This window comes from Triticum urartu, chromosome 3A (genome assembly GCF_056163025.1).
Source record: "Triticum urartu cultivar PI428250 chromosome 3A, HENAU_Tu73, whole genome shotgun sequence".
Taxonomy (NCBI): domain Eukaryota; kingdom Viridiplantae; phylum Streptophyta; class Magnoliopsida; order Poales; family Poaceae; genus Triticum; species Triticum urartu.
In genome coordinates, this window is record NC_141875.1 from 622062548 (window position 1) to 622082284 (window position 19737).

At 47.0% G+C, this 19737-nt stretch overlaps 2 protein-coding genes across 3 annotated transcripts; both read left to right on the forward strand.

The window, feature by feature from the left end:
• Positions 1 to 11935: 11935 nt before the first annotated feature.
• LOC125545488 (U-box domain-containing protein 45) lies at positions 11936 to 16418 on the forward strand. Its single transcript, XM_048709441.2, has 6 exons — positions 11936 to 12086; positions 12973 to 13050; positions 13382 to 13567; positions 13719 to 13826; positions 13987 to 15194; positions 15308 to 16418. The coding sequence occupies exons 2-6, from the start codon at positions 13000 to 13002 to the stop codon at positions 16149 to 16151; spliced, it is 2397 nt and encodes a 798-aa protein (XP_048565398.1). The 5' UTR covers positions 11936 to 12086; positions 12973 to 12999; the 3' UTR covers positions 16152 to 16418.
• A 577-nt stretch (positions 16419 to 16995) lies between these two features.
• LOC125545489 (OVARIAN TUMOR DOMAIN-containing deubiquitinating enzyme 4) lies at positions 16996 to 19211 on the forward strand. 2 transcript variants are annotated; one of them, XM_048709443.2, is made up of 6 exons: positions 16996 to 17346; positions 17937 to 18058; positions 18162 to 18202; positions 18353 to 18451; positions 18541 to 18705; positions 18799 to 19211. In XM_048709443.2, exons 1-6 carry the CDS (start codon positions 17307 to 17309, stop codon positions 18809 to 18811), a joined length of 480 nt encoding a protein of 159 aa, XP_048565400.2. In that variant the 5' UTR covers positions 16996 to 17306; the 3' UTR covers positions 18812 to 19211. The 2 variants fall into 2 exon arrangements, with proteins under 2 accessions (XP_048565400.2, XP_048565399.2); XM_048709442.2 differs by having other exon boundaries at positions 18541 to 18685.
• The last annotated feature ends 526 nt before the right edge of the window (positions 19212 to 19737 follow it).

Here is a 19737-nt window from a genome sequence, read left to right on the forward strand (position 1 = left end):
CCTTTTTGCGACAAATATACAAAAATTATGAACTTCCTAGTTGTGGATTTGCCGCTTTATGTTAGTTGAATGTTAAATGTTGTTTCGTGCTCGACCTGAAGCACTTATTGGTTAAGTAGCAAAAAAGCATGTTTCTTAAAAAAATATGTCTCGACATTATAACACTATGTATGTTTGCAACATTTGTTTCATACAATAAATCTTGATGTGTTCTCGGACAAATTTAGTATGTGTCCATGCCATCCAAATTCACGGAGTAACTACAGTTTAGTTTGCTTAGAAATTAGTTAATTTTGATTCATCATTAATAATCATCACGTAAACCATTTAGCTTATGGGAGCTGGAGAGTATGAGGGTTTAGGCATTCCTAGCATGAGAGATATTAGCATTTCCTTGCTAAACACCTAACTATAAAATATAATTTGGATGGAGACTGGTTAATGATTATAAGTATAGAACTCAGAAACCCTAATATTGTTATTGCATTGATAATAACTGGAAGGATTGAGAGGTTGACTAGAGGGGGCGAATAGGAGATTACAAAATTTTAGCTTCACTTTCAATTTCAGGGGCAATGCATATAAAGTAAGTTATATAGATGTGCAATCTACGTTGACAACAACCTATATACCAAGCAAGCCAATACACTAGATAAGCAAGAACAACAAGCTAGCTATCAAGCAAACACAAGTAAATGTACAAAAAGGAAGAACTGCACAAGTTGGACATGTGGATGTATCCCAAAGTTCTCACTCTTTGAGGAGTGCTAATCCCCGTTAGAGAGGTGCCAAAGAAGAAGCTTCGAAATGCCACCAAGTAGCTCACCCTAGTCTCCCTTTTGAGTCACCCAAACAGATGAGCCACAAATGACTTGTGGTTGGCCTTGAAGGAGACCACCGTACCTTTACAAACTTTCTCGAATCACATAGTTTCCGGGCCTTGACTCCTACCGCCTAAGAGTCCCAAATCTCAAAAAGTAACAAGTTTGGTGATAAACAATAATGGGGATCACAAATTGGTTTGGTGGAAGTGTAGTTTGGGTGATTCTCTTTCAATCCTAATATTTTGGTTGAGTGGAGGGATTGAATGAGATTGAGATTTTGAAGTGTTGGAAATGATGGAGCACCTGAAATCAATGGTTACATCTAGAGGTGGAAGAAGAGTGGGTATTTATACTCCCATCCCAAGGTGGCAGTTGCCGGCCTCAGGGCCCCATGCGCACTAGGTTATAGCCCATGTGCGCATGGGGTCACCTGAGAGCCAGACACTAGACCATGTTCACACGAGGTGTCCGGGGAGTTTAGCAACAAACCCCAAGTCATAGGGCCCGTGCGCAGAGATATTTTCCTGGACCCTGTGGGCATGGGGTACCCACACAAATCATCTTGAGTAGGGTATTAACCCAAATATCTTGTGGTAGGAGTGAATGGCTTGGTGTTTATGTTTTGCATGATCCTCATCCTTATGCAACCACCTCAACCCCCTTAATAGTGTGGTTGACCTATGAATCAAAAGAAACCAATAAAACCTGTGAGTCTCTAGATAATGATGATTTTTTTTCCTTTTTGAAGTCAAGGTGGGCAACGATCTCCATATGAACTCATCGAGAGACCAATGTCATGAGATAAACTTAATAACCGACATTAGTCTCACTAACTACTATGTCATCAATACCAAAATAACATTAGAGACTAAATGCACTTTCAATAACGGTTCTCCCTTCATGAATGGGATTTTGTGGGCCACCAGGGCCGCGGCCATAGGTTACATGCCAATGAGTTGCGGGAAATGGAAAATAAAAGGATTTTGGGAGGACCACTAGTTTGGGAGCTCTAGCTTCGACATCACGTCAGTTCAAATTAAACTGATTGATTAGCTTAGGGTTTGGGAGCTGTAGCTTTAAGAGGGATTTGAATGTTAATACCAATGTGTGGTTCAGGATTCAAATTAAACACACCTACCAGTGAAGTGTGGGATGGGGAGCATCTAAACTCACCTTTGAGAGGGTTTTGAATGTTAATATTATGCAGATTGGGAAGAACTAATATAGTTTTTGTCTAGTTCATGTTTGAATGTTGACCAACAATCGTAACTCGATGTCGTCTATGAAAATTTCATAGAAGACACATACGTACAGAGTTCATTGTTATCAGTACATGTAAATTGAAGAAAACACAAATACTAATTCTGGAGTTAGTCAAAATCACTATATGAAGGAAAAAAACCTATAGTACAGTTGGCTTCCAACCATAAACACGGTCCATATGTAGTATAACCTGTATAGCTATAAAATTTTAGTATAGAGAAATCGATACATGAGCTAGATAAAAATAGAAAAGGCATCGTAAACAAAAAATAGACCGATAATATTGAATAACTCTTATAGGTTAAACTCCCATAAGTTTAAGAAACATACAGGAATAAAAATATAACCAAGATATATGTTATATGGTTGAAAGGCAAATGATTTTATCCTACATACACAAAATAACTTATTACAACTTAGTGAAAAAATGAACATGATTTTTTTAAGTTACATCTGGCCACATGAACCGTGGACCGGAAAAGAAAATAAGAGTGGCCATCAGAAAATTTTAGCACGGTTGGAGCATGCGGTTGAGAGGAACAAAACTCGATGAAGCCGAACATAATACAGTGAACAGTAAATAGCATGCGAATCAACCTGTGATTGAGTTGGTTAGGTGGACAGTGGTATCTCCAACCCACCGGGGTTCAAATTCTGGTGCTCGTACTATTCCTAAATTTATTTCAAGATTTCCGGCGATGCGCTTTCAGTGGGAGGAGACGTTCCCGTCGACGACGAGGCGCCTACGGTGACTTCATAAATCTCAAGATGATATGCCGGATCAGTCTCTCGGAGGTGCTCATAGGGGTAGGGCATGTGTATGCGTTCATAGGGGTGAGGGTATGCGCTAAACAAGCTTTGAATGTTTACGAAGAAAAACAATCCTCGATGGCATTTGGATGTAAAGTGGCAAGACAAAAGATATCTTATAAATCGTGTCACCATTATACTAGTGCCCATGCATAAGTTTGAGCCATAAAGCTTATACGCATAACTGACCGACCCTGATAAACTAAATGCATGTATCCGCCTACTTAGCGGGCGCGCAAATGATTGTGTTTGCTTCCCTCTTCCTCCATGTGCTCAAGCTTGGGGCACATGAACTGATCGTTATAAAGATCCAGCAGTAATCTATAGCGCACAACAAAGCAATAATGCGGAGGAGCACTATAATAATATATCACTTTGCTGACTTCAAATGATTAGCATCATCCGGGAGTTTGTTAATCTCGTTACCACATTTTTTTACTACATAGAAATTTCAAGATGTGCAATGAGGTACAAAATTAATTAAGCAGATATTCGAGTTAATATCCCTCTCATGCACGTGGCATGCCGATCACCGTGCTCGTCTTTTTTTGCCTCAGTCCAGTTGTGTTCATAATATAATACTTCCCCCAAAAAAGTTGGGCCCTTGATGGGCAAATTATGATGAGAAAACCGAAATTATCTCATTTTACGGATATTACTATTTCACCATGACTTGACTTTAGGGTTAATTACAATGTGATGCCATGCTTTTCATGTTTTCTCTTACTCCTTAACTGTAACACCCACTCTGCTTATTTGTACGAGCTACGTCTCCCTTATCCGTTCCCCTCATCACACTTCGCACCTCTAATGATGGCTACGTGTTACACTATAAGAAAAAACTTTGAACACAAGTGCACCATATATTCCTTTTTTTCTTTTTGTTTGAGTGAAGGCTACTTTGGCCATCATCTTTTTGTCGTGAGTTTTGGCTTATTCTCTTATTGTCACTGACCATATAATTTTATGATTCATCCCATCTCAAAAGGGTTATATATATCATTAGGCTTACGCGAAGATGATGTACTGATCCAATGATGCGAGAATGGTGGTTTCACTTGACACAAAGAAGTCCCGTTTATGATTGAACATAGAGAAATGTGAAACTGGGAGGGAGGGGGTAACTAGGTGAATGCCTTTGACATGTTGTTATTGAGAAGGCAGGCCTCAAAGCTCATTGCCATCAGCTAGTAGTTATTAAGGGTGGCATGAGGTCCAAGCATGGAGTATGCTAACTTTGAACATTAGTGCATCATATATTCCTTTTTCTTCTTCTTTTATTTGAATGAAGGCTACCCGAGCCATCTCCTTTTATCGTGATTTTTGCCTTATTCTCTTGCTATCACTTACCATATAATTTTATGAATCATCCCATCTCAAAAGGCTTCTAAATATCATTAGGCTTACACGAAGATGAGGTAATGATCAAATGATGCGAGAATGGTGGTTACACTCGACACAAAAAAGACCCGTTGATGATTGAACAAAGAGAAATGGGAGGAGGGGTGTGGCCAACTAGGTGAATGCCTCTGACTGAATTTTATTGGGAAGGCGGACCTCAAAGCTCATTTCCATCAACTGGTGGTTATTGAGAGTGGCATGAGGTCCAAGGATGACATATGCTCACCCAAATGTGAGGAGGTCTGTGCTGACAATGGGATGCACGAGGACACAATCATGCAAGCAAATATGACGGACATGATGAGGAACGGAGAAGGTATACCACCTCTAATGTTCATCTTTTCTTCCATGCACACGAAGATAATGGCAGTGATGACAACTAAGTGGACTTTGAAAGATTTGAATCAACTATAATTAATGTTTGTTGTGGTATTTTCTCATCACTTTTGGCAATGGAAGTATCAATGCTACTGTCATTCACTCATGTGTGACCATTGGATAACTCGTGTTTATGGGTAACGAGGTTGATAAGGCAGGTGTGTTGGCACCTAATTCTGAGACTCATCCCGAAAGAGCGTTGCGACTTGTCCACCTCTCTTGGAGGCGGCTAGCCTTGGATCTGACAAGATGATTGCTTGCCTCCTTCCAGGGAAGGCTACGAGGAACAAAATCAAGAAGGTAGAGAAGGCTCTCATGATCAAAGGCAAGAAGAGTAATGTTGTAGGAAAGACACTTGCGACTAGTTAATGGATGGTCACAATCTTCTAGGTCGCCCTCATGGCTTGTCTTTGTCTCCGTGGATTAAGAGGCATCCATCGTCTTAAGCCGAAGCGTTCTCGTTAGGGGTTTCCGTGCGACACAAAAGTGTTTTTTGTTCTCTTTCACTAATGAAGCTTCGGCGATGGGGCGTGCTGTGGTGGTGTAAGAACTACTATGGTTTTCTTAATGAAAACTGGGGGAACTCCTCGCTAAAAAGAGCATAAGTGTGGGAGTTTATGGTTTTTGCGTGTTGGGTACGTCTGTCAGCTTGTTCAAGAGGTTATGCACACCTGGGTTCTCATTAATCAACCGAACAATTCTCTTCTGTTTAATTAATCTATGAGGTAAATCTTTTGCCTTGGTTTTAATTTTTTGTTGTTGCGAGCACTATTTCCCAAAGTGTGATCTCACATCCCTGGGGCGGTGGTGACTTTAAAAATTGTTCCCTACGGTCCTTTTTTACTTCGCATATAAGATTTATCTGAAATCAAACTTTGTGAAGTTTGATCAACTTTATGAAGAAAAAAATAAATCAACATTCACAATATGAAATCAATATCATTAGATGCATCATGGATTTGACTTTAATATTATAGATGTTTATATATTTTTTCATGTAAAAATGGCCAGACTTCATAAAATCCGGCTTGAAACAAATCTTATATGCAGAGTAAAAAGAACTGGAGGAAATGCTAGCTATTTCTCTCGGACCTGTTAGAAACACCAAAACCACACAAAAAAACATGTATTACATCATACCAAAAGGTTCAAATCGGAAACCCAGATCTCGATCCGGTTTACAGGCTGAACGACGACGGCTTCGCGATGACACCGTCCATAATACATGCTGAGCACCACCCAATGAGGGCGAGGTGACCCAGAGAAAGAAAGAAACCCAAATGGAAATGGCCAAATGGGGCGGTACGTAGGGCCAAGCGTGAGAAGTCAGAGGAGCGAATAGTTTTGTGGCGCCATGTTCCCCGCGACCCCCAAGCACTGCTAATGGCTGTCGGTGGCGCCATGTTACGCCACGCGATTGGCAGCGCCTTGCCTTGCTTGCTCGACACTATTTCCCCTGGCTGGCTGGCTGGCCAAATATCTGTGGAGGAGGGACTTCCTCCAACTCCACTCGATCGATCCATGCATCCAGGAGGCCACCACCAGACCAGAACGCAGCAGGAATCTCGCATGTGGCCGATCGGTGCCCCGGATCAGGAGAGCGTTTTGGCGCGACAAAAGCAAGCTTTTTATTCCCTCCCCCGGAAACGAACGAGCTGGGCGATCGAGTTCTCCCGCCTGATCTCGTTCTCCCGTAAACTGCACACTCCCAAGGTACAGTAGATCCGTAGTGCAACCAGAAAGATGCCTGCCGGCGGCGGCAGAACCGGGTTCCCGGCCTGACACACGGTGTCAGGGCCGGCTGAAGTGAAAGGAAAGGCAGAACATTTTCGTGCAGCCGCAGAGGAGTGCATGGCAAGGATGAAGGAAATGCGGTTGCATGCAGTGCAGGCGCCGCCACGGGGTTTGGCGAGGCCGGCCGGTACGTGCATTGCATGCATGCATGAGAGGTTTGGTTGGTTGGTTGGTTTCGTGGGTTCCGTTGGCATCTTGGGCCAAATCAAACCACTCGCCATCGATCGATGGTTGGAGAGAGGGTCGCCATTGTTTCGAGTAAAGGCGACGGAACACACCGCCATGCCATTTTGCCCGCAGCTGCACCCATGCATGCATGCATGTCAGCATGTGGCGTAACGTGCTCGCGCGCGTGCTCTGCCTAGCCGGTTTTCGTTATTAGGCTCGTGTGACTGCATACTTTTAGGAGCACGGTATCTGCATTAGGTGCCGACGAGCAGAATCAGACAAGAAAAAGGGCCCGAATATCAAGCAAGCATCAGATCCTTAGGCACGGCAAATCGAGCAATTTTCATGACAATTTATGTTCATCAAGGATTGCAAGTTTAGCTGACGGGTATGACAAATCCGTTGAGTCTCTTTTTTTCTTGCCAGAAAGATGCCGCGCTAGCAAAACTAAACTTGTCGTCTTCGTGCCAATATAAATTGCCATGAAAAAGTTAGAGTTGCCATTCCTAAAAATCTAACGTCAAACTTTTAGCACTTCCAAATAAAAATAAGCAGGGGATTGAATTGTTCATATGCACAGAAATTTCCCCACCTAACGAGTGGAAGGAGACGACCGTGTGTAGCTAGAGAGAAACTTTAGTGGATCAGTAAAATATGCAGATATGGGGAGAGCAAACAATAATAAAAAACATCGAAGCCGACCAAATTCTCTCAACTTCACATTATTCCGAAGGTAGGGGGCAATAGCCCCCCCCCCCTCCTCCCCCGACCCTTACACATAGATTCGCCACTATTTGTACTCTTATTATGAGATGGCCTGATATTGTTCAATAGCTAGTTCATGCTCAAATCATGAGTGCACCATTAGAAAAATTTCATAGCTCGGCCCCTGCCTGGTCATCCCTCTAAACAAGCACATTACCAGATTTCCCCGCGGAGCCTTACACCCCCACACCCCTACCAATCATCAGTTTTCTTACTCGTCTACATTGGTTGCGGCTCGTTCCTCGTCAAGGCCTTGCCGGCCTCTCCAGGCCTTTCTTCGCTCGCCCTTGCGTCACCTTCACCTGCTTCCTTCTCACTGAATCGATTGTTGCAATGCATCCAGCAAAATGTGTCAGGGCAAGACTCATTTTCAAAGGATTGGACGGGAGTTATTCCGTGTCCACGGACTGCTCCCCCCCTAGTCCATGGACGGATGCAGGAGCAAATTTGCAGGTCTGCGTTGGAGATGCACTTAGTCCCTATCCTTCACTTTTCGAAGAAAAAAAACATTTGCCCTGACCGAATGGAAAAAAATTCCTATCCTATCAAATGACATCTCTTTGCTATAGGAATTGAGACGTATGTCATCTCATTTTCATGATTTTTCTGAACTGGGCCTCCTTTAGTTCATAGGATATGAACAACATAGAAATAGAAAAATCATAAAAAAAATGAGATGACATACATCTCAATTCCTATAGCAAAGAGATGGCATAGAAAAATAGATTTATGTTTGTTGGGAAAAAGTTTTGGAACGTTTTGACTTGTTCTGAATTTTGTAAAAATAAAACCAGTTATCAGGTGTAGTTACCACCTTGTTTCAAAGGGTATTTTTTTCCATTTTTAGCAGTTTTTGCCAAAAATGCCAGCCAAATTAATACTCAGTTCCATGCTCCTCCATGCTGGCTATATTCTATTGCTAGCTTGCTGCCCTTGATTAAAAAAAAAGCTATTCTACTGCTGGTCCAAAGAAAAACGTGCCTCCGGGCGGCCCCGAACAGTGGCGACAGCACACACGCTACAGCGGCACGTATGCCCCGAAGGAGAGGACGAGGGGGCTGGGGAGGTGGTGGTCACCGCGCGGGCACTCCGTGATGGCCGCCGCTTGTACGGCCCGGCTGAGCTGTCCCATTGATGGCCGCAGCCCACAGCCCGCCAGCGTGTCCACGGCCGGCCGCGGGGGTCAGCGAGGGCCATCAACTCGGCTCGCACGGCGCCGTCCACGTGTGCGTCCCGACACCCGGCCGCCGGATCCCGAAATCATTCATGGCCCCTGGACCGGACGCAGCGCAGTACGCCACACAAGCAGAGCAGATGCATGGCTCGCCGGCTGCCATCGAGAGAGAGGAGAGCGCACGCCGGAGGCGTGCGAGGAGGGCGGCGGCGAGTGCTGTCGGCGACACGGACAGCAACCCGTCGGACAGGACAAGGAGAGACGAGTGCCCAGTCTACCCGGGCTGGGCTACTGCAGCCACCACAGGCAGGACCAGCCTCGCGTTGACCCAGCGCTAGTGGCGCTAGTGGTAGCGGCAGCTGGGTGCGCGGGAAATGAGACGGACGGAGGGGCGCCGACACTTGGCGTGGGGCGGCAGGGCGCCGCCCGGTTTAACTCGCTGGCCGCCGCAGATGCACCGATGGCGGGGAGTGCTTGCGCGGCGCCTGCCTGGATGGCCGTGGCCAGCTGGCATCTGCGCATCTGGCAGTCCCAGTCACGCTCCGCTCGTGGCTGGCTGGCGCCACTCCCACTGCCTTCGGTTCCTCCCATTCAATCGCGACATCTCTCTGCCGGAGTGCCCCCATCTCGTAGTACGAGTGCATTCATTCTTAATCCATCCATCCATGGCTCCGATCCGCCCGAGCCCCGAGGCGGGCGGGCAGCTGGGCCGACTGACACCGCTGACGTAGGCCTGGTACGATCCTCGCGATAGAATACGTGGCGCTGCCAGCGGATCGCATCGCATCGAGCCCTGATCTATGCGCCGGCCAACGCAACGCTGGCACACACGCACAAAACCCAGAGTTTCTGACAACATCTAGGAGCATTTTGCCAATCAAAAAAGAAAGAAAGAAAAAATAACTGTGATTAACTAGTGGACAGCATTTTACAAACAATTTGCAAAGTCCCGATCGACTGAGACTTCGTTATGTCTCGGTCGATGCTATAGTCCTTAGATTTTGCATGAAGATTCGTATAATTTTTTTCTTTTCAGTTTTTTTCTTTCTTCTTTTTATACTATACCATTTTTTTCGAAAAGAGGTAACCCCGGCCTCCGCATCAGAGCGATGCATACGGCCATATTATATCACTTGACTGAGACTTGGTTAAGTCTCAGTCGACTGAGACGTAGCCATACCCACAAATCAAGAATCAAAGAGCACTAGTAGCGGACAGTGTTACTCGCGTCAAGATTGCTGTTGCCGCAGAAAAATCCAGCACTCTGAAAAGTAAAAAGAAAAAGAAAAGGTAAAGTAAAGATGAAAGCAATAGGAATGAACACCAGCTAGGTCAGGTCATGAGACAGACCGGCTAGCTCACACATAACAATGCACCGGGTGGCCAATTTACATCATGCAAATTGCAGCATGAGTGGTCAATTATCCTCCCCTCTTTTCTTTCCGTCCATGGAGCGATGACCGTCGCACCCAGCACCAAGCAAACAGTAAACCTTTCTCCACATTCCCTGCTTTCATAAACAAACTACTAAAAAGTTCGCTAATAATTCCTCGACACGCTCGTCCCTGTCTCCAAGCACCTGTCGCCTAAAGCCAAATCGCATCTCATAATAACACAGGAAAAAACACATGCAAACTCCTGGCCACCACATATCGGCGCCCTTTTTTCCAACGACGAGTTAAATTAAACACCCATTCAAATCAGGTCGGGTCGACGCCACGATTTGATCCGCGCGCATCGATCCAGGATCAGCCCGAAAGCAAGGGCCGATCCAACTCCGACGGTTTTTAAAAATTCCCAAAGCGGGGCGCATGGAATCGCCGGCCAGTGGAGGGGCCACTCGGACACATGATTAATTAACTAACCATTCCTTGGATTAATTAGTGCGTGATAATTTAATTAGCAGGTCAAGATTGGCTTCTTTATTTCTCCCTGTCTGGGGCTCGGCATCTGATGGGGATCAAAGATGCCCATACAAAAAGGCCTCAACTTGGGGAGGGAGAGGTGGGCACTATGCTGGCACTAGCTGCTACCACTGCTAGATCTCTGTGTTGATCTCGGTTTCACTTGTTAAATCTGGGGTCTAGCAATTAGTAGTTTGCTGCTGTGCTGCTCCATCACCAGTGGATGATGGACACATTGTTTAGAGAGAGAGAGAGATGGGTGCCATGCCATGCCATGCCATGCCATGGAGGGTGGCAACTTTTGGGCACGGGGCAAGTTGGGCTGGTTGTGCTTTGGGGCGTGACACAATCATGTGTTGCTTGCCCTACAACTTGCCGCAAGCCATCACCCGCAAAAGAAACTAATTTCTATCCACGGACACTTATTTTGAGACAGAGGGAGTACTTGCAAGCAAACAACACTGATAAAATCAATATACTGTATTTTCTTTGTGTGTTTGAGGTAAACGGGAGACGGGAAAAATGACAGCAGTCTGCCAAGTTGTTTAAACATCGATATCATGCGTGACAAGAGAAAGGGCAGGAGAAAGAAACACGACGGGGCGACATGCCATCCAAGCCATCTCGTTTCGATTGGGATCGTTTCCTACTACATGTATTTGACATGTCTCCATAAAGATATCTAGCGATATGGACCCTAAACAAGAGGAAACTAAGAGCCGAAATAAAACCCTCGCCGATCTTTTCTTGGAATCTCTTGCGTTTTATATATAACAAAAGGCGTGCATCATACCTAATTAAACGTACTTTTTGGCGCTATTATTGATAACTATATTTCACATGAGTTCTCCAAACACATACACCATTATTTGTTATTGTTATCCCGGTACGGTTTGCTGTTACAAACCATTTCATTTCAACAATAAAATACGGTTGCTTGTGCGTGCTCCATGATTTGCCTTCGAGATAAACAAGACGAAAGCATATCCAAAACTCCCATAATATAAGGAAAGAAAACACACACACCCAAACAAGGAGGGCACCCAACCTCCAAAGTTTCAGCATGAAATTTGTTTTAAATTTTTTTCACAAGGCACACTTGTGAGCCAACACACGCACACTAACCAACCACCGGACGTCCACGCCTCTCACATCGGGCAAAACTAGCAATCAAGCTTATATTTATTTCGATGATATATAGATATATCTTATCCAGGCCACATCAAGAGAATAATAAATATGTGAAATGAATAACTAGGAAAGCTCCAACCGTATTATTTCCACTAATAAATCATTTATTCCTAGTTAATTAATTAAATGAAAACCCCGGAGAAGAGAAGATGTGGCATATCCCATTCTCTTTTTTTTTCGGTGCCCCCCTGCCCCTGACATCTGAATAAAATCCACCACTCCAACGCCCCCCCGCTCTGCATTATTCCTCTCCTCCCCTCCCCCCCACCCCCCTCCTCCTCTCGCCTCTCCCCTCACCACGCCGCCCGCCGCCCGCCGCCGCCGGCGACCGACGGAGACACCCGCGGGGAGAGACCCGTCCGCCGCAGCGGCCCTCCCGAGGCATTTCCCGCCTCGCTCTCTTCGCTCGAGACGGTGCGTGTTCTGACTCGTCTCTTGCCGCCATGGATCGTTCCTCGCCTCTCCTTTCCCCGCTGTTCGGTCCGGGAGATTAGGATTCAGAGTAAGCTTTGGTGGGGCGGGATGTGACCTTGGGGGTGCTCTGGGCTGCTTGTGCGTCCTCTCTGCGCGCGCGTGTGCTTCTCTGCTCCTCTTTCTCTGGGCGAGCTCCGCCATTGGGGTCTCCGGGGAGGAAGCCTGCGGTGTTCGTGCGGTTCCACCATGCTAGTTTTACGCGAAGAAAGGCCTCCTCCCGATGGATTTCTGGCATTTTCATCCGAGGAACGAGCCCGAATGGCAGATTTGCGGGGCTGAAAACGATGTTTCAGAGCGCTCCTTATCCTGTGGCCGGCCTTGCCCACTCCGGAGGAAGCTGCTTTAAATCCCACACTACTTGTCAGGCCGAGAGAAGCTCGAGCGAGCTGCCGACCTCATCTTAATTTTCTTTTGAGTTTTTCTTGGGGAGACGCGGTGAGCGAAATGCGCTGCAGCGCTGGCTGGCTGGCTGGCTGGCTGGCAGCGCCCGCCCGTGGCCCTTGGATTTGCTGGGGAAAGAGGCGAGCTTGGTCAAAATCATGGGCTCCAGGGAGCTCCGCGCGTCTCAAATTTAGCATGGAAAAGGTCGTGCTCGCTTGGTTGTTTTCCGAAAGGTGCCTCCTGGAGAACACTGTGTTGTGGGCTTGCAGCGGGTAGATTTTTTACCATTCCCATCCCCTCTTTTCGTACTGGTTCCGGGAGCGTTGCCTTGTCCTATCCTCCCAAGTCCAGGCCTGTTGTTTTCGCCGGTCTGAAATGCTTGCAACTGAGAGTGATGTGATCTGCCGATCTGACTTTTTTTTCCCTTCTGAATCTTGCAAATTAGATGGTGGAACTGACGAGATAGTCAAGCATGGACGCAATGGAGGTCGAGGAGGGCCCTCTCCTGGCTATTGATGCCAAGGTACCATCTTAACTGTGGTTTTATCTTGATTTTCAGTGATAATATCTGTTGTTCAAGCTAATTGGTCTGCAGATTATTTGCAGTTAAGAGTTTAGAATATACTGTTTTTGTTGATTAATGAGATCTATTTGGATTTGCTTTGTAAACTTACATCTTAGTGACTGTTTTAGCAGCACTCTTAATTCCGTTTTATTTCTACAGGATGGGTATTTAAAGCTTTGTACTGTATAGGAAGCAAAGCATATTAGAAATAACTGGAACCTTGTATCTTCTCTTTTTTGGGTGGATTTGTGTATGGCTGCCTAATCTGAAGAAATTGTGTTTTCTGCAGTTACATGCTGGAATGTGCAGAGCATTTCATCCTGCGGTTTCTAAACTTTTAGCGATTTTCCCGTTCATCGAAGCATCAAGGCCCAGAAGCAAGTCTGGCATACAGGCACTGTGTTCGCTGCATGTTGCTCTGGATAAATCCAAAGGTCTTCTTCAACATTGCGCAGATTGCAGCAGGCTCTACTTGGTAAGATGTTGTACCCCTCCCTGCCGAGCACTCTGGATATTATAATTAGTTGCAAACTTGCCATGGGGCATTTGCAGCATTGCTTTTCAATATTTGTGTCTTTAGAATAATTAAACTGCGAAACTCTTACACTGATAATATCCACTTTCAGGCCATCACTGCAGAAACTGTGCATTTGAAGTTTGAGAAATCAAGAAGCCAACTTCAGGAAAGTCTTCGGCGTGTCGAAAGCATAGTAACCGAAGATATTGGCCATAAGGTATGTTGTGTAAAATCCTAATTAGCACAACTAAATTGTGCTTCTGTTTGGTTTCCTTGGACTACAAATCCCACATTATGCACCAGTTGTTTTATGGTTAAACCATTTAGTAAATTTGCGTGCTATGTCCTGACATCCTGATCCTGTCTGTGCGCAACAGATTGTAGAGATCATTGGTGAGTTGGAGGAGGTTGTATTTACATTGGATCAATCAGAGAAGGAAGCTGGTGATGAGGTGATCAATTTGCTCCAGAGAAACAGTAAAATGAACAGTTCCAGCGATAGTGGGGAGCTTGAGGTCTTTCATATGGCTGCTCTGAAGCTGGGAATTACTTCTTCCAGGGCAGCATTGACTGAGAGAAGAGCCCTCAAGAAGCTAATTGAAAAGGCTCGTTCTGGAGATGATAAGCGGAAGGAGTTTGTTGTGTCCTACCTATACAATCTCATGAGGAAATACTCGAAATTTTTCAGAAGTGAAGCAGGCGATGATACCGATTCTCAAGGATCAGCCCCATGTTCACCTACAGTATTAGGCATGGATGACATGTATGGCCCCTGCGGAAACAGCCGAGCATTCAGTAGACAGCTTTCGAGCATTCAATCATTTAATTCGAGGTTTGGGTCTTTCAATTCGAGGCTTGGATCATTCAATTGTAGGCCTAGTGGTCCAAGGTCCGAAAACATGTCGATCCCTCCCGAGGAACTCAGATGTCCCATTTCCTTGCAGCTGATGTATGACCCGGTTATTGTTTCGTCTGGTCAGACTTATGAGCGTGTTTGCATTGAAAAATGGTTTAATGATGGTCACAGCACATGTCCCAAGACTCAGCAACAACTGGCCCACTTGTCTTTGACTCCAAACTACTGTGTTAAGGCCATGATTTCCAGCTGGTGCGAGCAGAATGATTTTCCAGTTCCAGATGGTCCACCGGGATCCTTTGATGTAAATTGGAGGCTTGCTTTATCTGACTCCCAGGCGACGGGCTGTGTGTCTGTCGATAGTTTTGACACTAGCAACATCAAGGGTGTCAAGGTGGTTCCCCTGGAGAACGAGAGAAAGGAAGAACCGATGAACAGCGAATCAGGCACATTGGATGATAGCTCTTGTTTTGAGTTTGATATGAATGAGGGGTATCGGAACTTGCTGCTGGTGCTTAATGAAAGAAACAACATACTGAGCCAGTGCAGATTGGTTGAGCAGATAAGATATCTGCTGAAAGATGATGAGGAAGCAAGGATCCAGATGGGCTCAAATGGGTTCGCTGAGGCCCTAGTTCAGTTCTTAAGGTATTCTGTGGAAGAAGGAAATGAGAAGGCACAAGAAGTTGGTGCCATGGCTCTTTTTAACCTTGCAGTCAATAATAATAGGTATGCCATGTATTTTTCAGTTAAATGGTGCTTGTCATTTGCAGCTAGTTAGTTGACCTTGAACTTCTGAATTTCCAGTTTTTGCTTACAAACCCTATGCTTGTTTATTTCAGAAACAAGGGACTTCTGTTGTCTGCTGGGATAGTCGAACTACTTGAGCAGATGACATCGAATCCACGCCTAGCTGCTGCAGCCACGGCGCTCTACCTTAACCTTTCCTGCCTCACCGACGCGAAGAGCGTCATCGCTTCCACCCAGGCTGTGCCATTCCTAGTGGACCGTCTGTACAACCACGACGCCTGCGACCCGAAAGCCAGCTCCTGCAAGCATGATGCTCTCTACACGCTGTACAACCTCTCCACCCACCAGGCCAGCATCCCGTCGCTCCTGTCGGCCGGCATCGTGGACGCGCTCCACACGCTCCTGACGGACTCTTCGGTGTCCGAGGGCATCGGGTGGACGGAGAAGGCCCTGGCGGTGGCCATCAGCCTGGCGGCGACCCAGGCCGGCAGGAAGGAGATCATGTCCACCCCGGGGCTGGTGAGCACGCTGGCGATGCTGCTGGACACGGGGGAGCCGACGGAGCAGGAGCAGGCGGTGTCGTGCCTACTGGCGATGTGCGCGGCGGACGACAAGTGCATCGCGCCGGTGCTGCAGGAGGGCGTGGTGCCGTCGCTGGTCTCCATCTCGGCGACCGGCACGGGGCGGGGCCGGGAGAAGGCCCAGAAGCTGCTGAAGCTGTTCCGGGAGCAGCGGCAACGGGACGGCGGGGGGCAGCAAGCCGCGTCGCAGCAGCAGGCACCGCCGCAGCAGGCCGCGCCGGAGGGCGGGAACGGCGGCGGGGTGATGGTGTGCCACCGGGAGTCGAAGCCGCTGTGCAAGTCCAAGTCGAGGAAGCTGGGGCGGACGCTGAGCTCGCTGTGGAAGAACCGGGGCTTCTCCCTCTACCAGTGCTAGCCTCTAGCAGGCAGGGTTTTGGGGCCTGGTTCATCATCATCAGTAGGATCTGTACATCTCCTCTTCCTTGTTCCTTTTTTCCTTGGGTCGTCTTCCGCTTTGGCGCCGTGGCTGCTTCTTCCTTCCTTTGGGTTTGGGTTAAGTAAGTTGAAAGAGACTACTGCTTCTTCCCCCCCTGCTCGGTGGGGTGATGTAGGGCATTTTCCCCCTCTTTGCCGCCTTCTCATGACACTGTACAATGTATATATAGCCTGCCTTGTTACGAGATGATGCCTCTCTTCCCTTCCTTTTCAGTCAAGCAACCGTTTGTTCTCTTTTGTCAACACGACGGTCCTCTGCTCACTGACATGTGGGCTCCATGGTCCTGTGAAGCTAATTTCGTTCTTCAGGGAGGCTCGACTCCTCATCAAGGAGATTTATTTACTTGCTCACGGTAATCCCGCTGCTTGCTCATCCAGGTGGGGTGGGTTCCTTTTTGTCCTGTCACTGATTATCATCGGCTGCTGCTGATGCGTGGAAGGACGCAGAGGCCTCGCCAAGATAACGACACTGACATGGCAAGGGCCAACATGAATGGATGCATGAGACTGTGAGAGGGAAAAAGGACCGGCCACCACGGCTTGCGTCCGACAGCACGGAGGAAGGGCGAGGTTCATTTTCAATCACGTGCTGTCCCGTTCTCCGCACGGGATGATTGCGCGGCAGGCGCGCGAATTTTGGCATCATCCGTCGGGTTTCACCTCACCTGGTCGAGCGGCTCTCGAGGAGCGGAGCGGAGCACCGAAAGGCGCCGCTGGCTCCGGAGGGGATCTGATTTAATTAGGAGCCCCCGGTTATTTGTGGCGGGAAGCCAAGCCAGCCGCGGAGGGAGGGAGGGGTGCGTCGGCCGTCGGTCGGTTCGATGGGACGCGGCGGCGGCGAGGGCCTCCACCCGGCCAGCCCCGGCGGCCTGAAAAGCGAATCCGATTCCACGCCCGTCCCCCCCTCAACCCGCCACTTTCTGTAGCAACATTCCTGCCTCCGTCTCGCTCTCCCTTCCTGCTTTGCTTGTTATTCCTTCCGCCCGCTTGCTTCCCCTCCCTGCCGTGGAAGAGGAGCAAGGGGAGGAAGAGGGCCGGCCCATCGCCGCCGCCGTCGCTGCCGCCGGCAGGGCGGATGTCGGACCGGGAGCTCCCGCCGCCGCTGCGATCCATCCGTACGTCCTCTGCTTCTCTGCTTCTCTGTCTTGCTTGCTGCGTCTTCCTCGTCTTGGTGCATGAAAAGGGGGATTGTTTTGATGATGATCATGACAGAAACAGAGTTTTTTCTTTTGCTTCTTGTTGCCATGATTTATCTGTGATCAGTACGATCTTGAGCCTGGTCTAAAGGGGAGGAAAGAGCGGGAGAAAACAGATTTAGGCGTTGATTTGAATCGCTATTAAACTAATCGACTAGTTAAGATGCCTCCCTGGTCTTGTTCGCCTTCCATATTTTGCCGTCTCCATGCACTGTATGACTAGTTTAAACTTTAAAGCAGCAGCCTTTGCATAACTGGGCATCTATCTATCTATCTATATATCTATGCATCTCCTTTGACATAAATTCAACAAGGAAGATCAATATATAACTGTACTTTATGAAGAAAAAAGTGATCCCACCTGGGATGTGTGCTTTGTACGGCGCATCACGCTTACGGGGCTGTTTGTTCCTGTGAAACTCTCCAAGCGGTTGATTCTGATGTGATTTTCAGACTGATCGAGTCGGCCATCCGCATTTCTGAACATTGGAAACTCGACTATTTTTCAGGAATTACAGGGGACGGGAGGTGCCTGTTCCGGTCCGTCGCCTATGGCGCCTGCATAAGGAGAGGCAAGCAGTCGCCGAGCGACAGCGCCCAGAAGGAACTCGCCGACGAGCTTCGAGCAAAGGTAATCACTCAACCGGTTCAGCACTTGATGATTCCGTTCCATTCCATGCAGTTTTATCAAAACAAATTGCTGACCCACCTGTTGCCCTGTTGGTCTGTTTCAGGTTGCAGATGAGTTCATCAAGCGAAGAGGAGATACCGAATGGTGAAGTCTTCTTTCCTCCTCTTACCATTTTTGTACATCAGAGCCCTTTTTTCCTGCAAAAAACATTTAAAACAGTGAATTAAACATGATCTTTTTTTTCCTGCAAAATCAAAAGTAACATGATCATTTTCGATGTGGATCTTCGGATAGGTTCCTCGAAGGCAATTTCGAGAGCTATGTGCGCAAGATGAGGAAGCCTCATGCTTGGGGAGGAGAACCTGAACTGCTCATGTGCTCCCACGTCCTTGGGTAGGCATCTTTCTTTCTTATGTAATCAATTTGTAAAGCTTATATTCTGAAATGTAATTGCTTACGAGGAATGTCAACACTGCTTGCAGGATGCCCATCACCGTCCACATGTACACCAAGGGCGCCGATAACCCCAGGATCATAGCAGAGTACGGCCAGGAGTACGGCAAGGACAACCCGGTCCGTGTTCTATACGACGGTTATGGGCACTACGACGCGCTGCAGCCATCTCTTGTAAGAACACAATCAAGACTGTAAGTTACTTGTACAACACTGTGCAAAATCCAACAACATTTGGCCTACTCTTTTGAGTTGAGGAACCAACGTTCCCTCCTGTGAATTTGCAGGAGAGGAGCGTAGCTAACCGGAGAATGGCGCGCTATGTAAGCTTCTTCTACTACTTCTCTAGGGCAGCCGCATAAATTCCAACATCTGCTGCAACTTGGTTTCGATCGCGGTATAGCACATATGGAGGTTCAGCCCGGGTTCGCTGCTCTGTCGTTCGATCTTCTTCGAGGCTGATGTATAAATAATAAGCTTCGCGTGTGTAACTCCTGATCCAGTCAGGGAATTTAACTGCATAAACTTACACTGCGTCCAGCTTAAAATGGAGTGTTTTGTGTAAATTCTGGAATATTTTACTCTGAAAGCTTTGCTGATGGACATATGGTTCGCCAACAATTGCTTCGAAGCAACTGAATTCTCACGGCGAATGTGAATACAATCTTTCTCAGAGTATGAATACAATCTTATTTTGTTATGTTGGTCACTGATTTTCCTCTAGGATTGCTACATAGAAAATAAAATGTGTGCATAATCATCATTTGAGGGCTCTCCTTAGACTGATATTTGCCCAATTGACACATGCCTATCGAGTATTACTCCCTCTGTAAACAAATATAAGAACGTTTAGATCAATACTTTAGTGATCTAGATGCTCTTATATTTCTTTACGGAGGGAGTACTAACCAATGCAGTGATGATTAGTAAAAGACTAGCCCGGAACCAGCAGAGGAAAAAAACCCAGAACTATGGGGCACGTTCAAAGGAGGCTCTTTTCTACGAAGATAGAAGATGCTTGGAAGTACCTGGATTAGAAGATTGGAGATACCAAACAGAAAGGTGGCTCTTTTCTATGAAGATAGAAGATGCTTGGAAGTACCGGGGTCGGCAGAGTTGTTCTCAAAGAGAAACGGTGCAGAAAAGGCTAGATCCCAGCTCGGAGGTTCCGAATGGATTTGCTCGGGAGTACTGGACCTATAATGGGACTCAAAGGGCTGAAGCAA